General features: G+C 41.0%; 1 protein-coding gene across 1 annotated transcript in view; it reads left to right on the forward strand.

The window, feature by feature from the left end:
- The window catches only part of LOC101849097 (endoglucanase 4), a gene marked incomplete in the record, with an annotated part of 43,502 nt that extends 41,166 nt beyond the window's left edge, over positions 1–2,336 (forward strand). The window contains 1 exon segment of the mRNA XM_035973313.1: positions 1,966–2,336. Coding sequence (XP_035829206.1) covers positions 1,966–2,072 — 107 coding nt within the window.
- Between the last annotated feature and the right edge of the window lie 416 nt (positions 2,337–2,752).

Below are 2,752 nucleotides of genomic sequence, written 5' to 3' on the forward strand. Positions count from 1 at the left end.
GAGAGAGGGAGGGGGACGTGGGGGGAGGGGGGTGGGCTTTTAATATGTCTGATGAATTTTCCAACTTGAATAACTAGCTTTTTCAACTTTTTGGGTCTGTTGAAGAAAAATACACATATTTAATAACTTCATCAGACATAAAACGGAAAGATAATGTTGATCGCCTTACAACAGTGGGACTCGAATCCAACGAAAGAAGTTGGATTCCCCTCTTTTGCAATCCATAAAAAAAAAAATAGCTCGGATTCAACGAACACATACGAGAAGTGAGGAGCAAGCTGGGATTCAACGAAATCGCTTGTATGATGAACAGCCCACTCCGACGTGGCTTCTCGCATGTTTCTCCCACAACGAACCTTATATATTCCAGGAAACCATCAGTGGCACCTGTATTGTGAACCATTATTCGCTTAGCCTATTGTTTATATCTTATGCGACCAATCAGTGGCCTATCATTATCATACCAAAAAACACGTTGTTAGGAGGCACACATGTCTTTGCGTGTGTTGGGGTCGGGCGGGCGGCCAGCACACGTGTAACTGTGTGTGTATCATGTCTGGAGGGAGGGGGCACAAACGATCCTGGCGTGGAACTTAGGTAAAGATACAAACGTGTCACAGTTTTAATAGTTTTATTTATTCCCTGATACTGATACTGATCAACGTTACAATGATAAGCTAGTCTTGACATAGATGTAGGCCTACGTAATGAATTTTGCGCGCTGGACTGTAGAACCAAAAAAATGCCGTATGCAAGGCTCTACAGAGCAACATAACTTGTTCGGCAAACAGTACGTTCTAGAATCAGATGATACTTGATAGATGACGCAGGTGTGCATTTGAACGAAGTGGCCCTTTTGCAAAGAGTGTGTAGGGTAGAGTTCAGTGTGTTTTCCTGGAATTGTCCAGCATCTTCAGTATTTAAAAAAACGGAAATGTCTCTCATTTGAATCCAAACTACTTTTGAGTGAAAAAGTCGAATACATATTATTATGATTTTGAACGAAGTGGCCCTTTTGCAAAGAGTGTGTAGGGTAGAGTTCAGTGTGTTTTCCTGGAATTGTCCAGCATCTTCAGTATTAAAAAAAACGGAAATGTCTCTCATTTGAATCCAAACTACTTTTGAGTGAAAAAGTCGAATACATATTATTATGATTATACAATGCTTGCTTGGTGCCTGTAATTATCTCCACAAAAACTTCATGCCTGCCATAACGAACACTCAGATTCAACGAAATTGAAGGTCAGGCCCAACGACTTCGTTGAATCCGAGTTCCACTGCACTAGACTCATGAATAAATGTTTCAAATTCAAAGCTGAAGTATTTGGCTCTAGTCAGGACATAAGGCTAAGGACTAAGGAAAAGAAATTTATAAAAGATGAGACAGTGAGACCCTTAAACTTACAATATAATACGAATCAAAACCAATGAGTGTTAGCTGAGATCATTGAACAAAAACACCACACGGATGGCACATAAAATAGAGTCTAGAAAGCACAAAACGAAATTGGCAAGAAGCAGTTATCTTTTCCGTTTTAGCATAATTTGCTGTGTAGGCCTACATGTTTTGAATACAATGAAAATACACGTATAAAAATAAATTGACACCTGAAAATCTGTTCCCTATTTGTGTGTTTGCTATGTGCATGCTAAACTGTACTGTAACTGTAAGTTGTATGTACTTGTGTCTACCGCTTTTTTTAAATTAAGTGCAGTTTTATACCATTTCAAAACCTCCCTGTCTCTCTCTGTCATTCAGCTCTCAAATCTTTCTGCCTGAGCAACAAGCACATCTGTTCCTAATTTTTGTGCATTCACTAAGTACCTTATTTGTGTGTCCGCTATATGCATGCTAAATTTTAAGTTGTACTTGTATATCTACCTCCTGTTTAAAAAGTGCAGTTCTGTACAGTGTACTACATATTCATGTGTTTTAAAACCTCTCTGTCTCTCTCTTCCACGAAGCTCTCAAATCTCTCTGGATGAGCAACAAGCACCCGGAGCAGACCGGAAGTGCCTCGTGTCCGTACAGCGCCACAAGCCAATCCCTGCCAGTGGTAGGCAGACGGTAGAGAGAGACATGGGAGTCCAGCATCAAAACTGTACTCACAATATGTCTTGTTCAAGTTCAAGGGGTGCCGAGCACTGAAGCTACACATTGGAGATATCCAAACTTTTCTGCTAGTTTTGAAACAAGAATATAGTTTTGACTTTTTGGAAAAGTTTAGGCGTAAAACCAGGAAATGAAATCCAATGACACATCAATGTAATGGGGTCAATTTAGAAACTAGTTCTTTTATTTCTTGTTGAATTTGAAATAAATAGTGATACATGAACAACGTGTACCAACATTCTGTGTCTCTCACTATTAAAGAACGGATAAACATGTGTGTCTGTGTGTGCGTGTGTGTATGTGTGCACACATACATGTATATGGGGGGAAAACATTCCCAAAGTTGGAGTTCATGAGTTGAGGAATATGCAAAACACTAGGCCTTCTGTGAATAAGCAGTTTTTTTGACAAGGAGCTCTCTCTCTCTTCTGGCGCTGTGGCTTCATAAACGGTCAGCGATGCCGACAGCACGCAGGAACTCAACACTCGCCCGGGGGTCCTTAAAAGGTGCTGAAAATGGGTTACTGAAATGTCCCAGCAGACGGGTTCTAGCACGATAGCTGGCGGGACACCTCAGGAACACATGGTCCATAGTATCGTCCTCCTCCTTGCAGGCTCCACAGGACGGATCTGGGTTGT

Source organism: Aplysia californica, unplaced genomic scaffold, assembly GCF_000002075.1.
Source record: "Aplysia californica isolate F4 #8 unplaced genomic scaffold, AplCal3.0 scaffold01130, whole genome shotgun sequence".
Classification (NCBI taxonomy): domain Eukaryota; kingdom Metazoa; phylum Mollusca; class Gastropoda; order Aplysiida; family Aplysiidae; genus Aplysia; species Aplysia californica.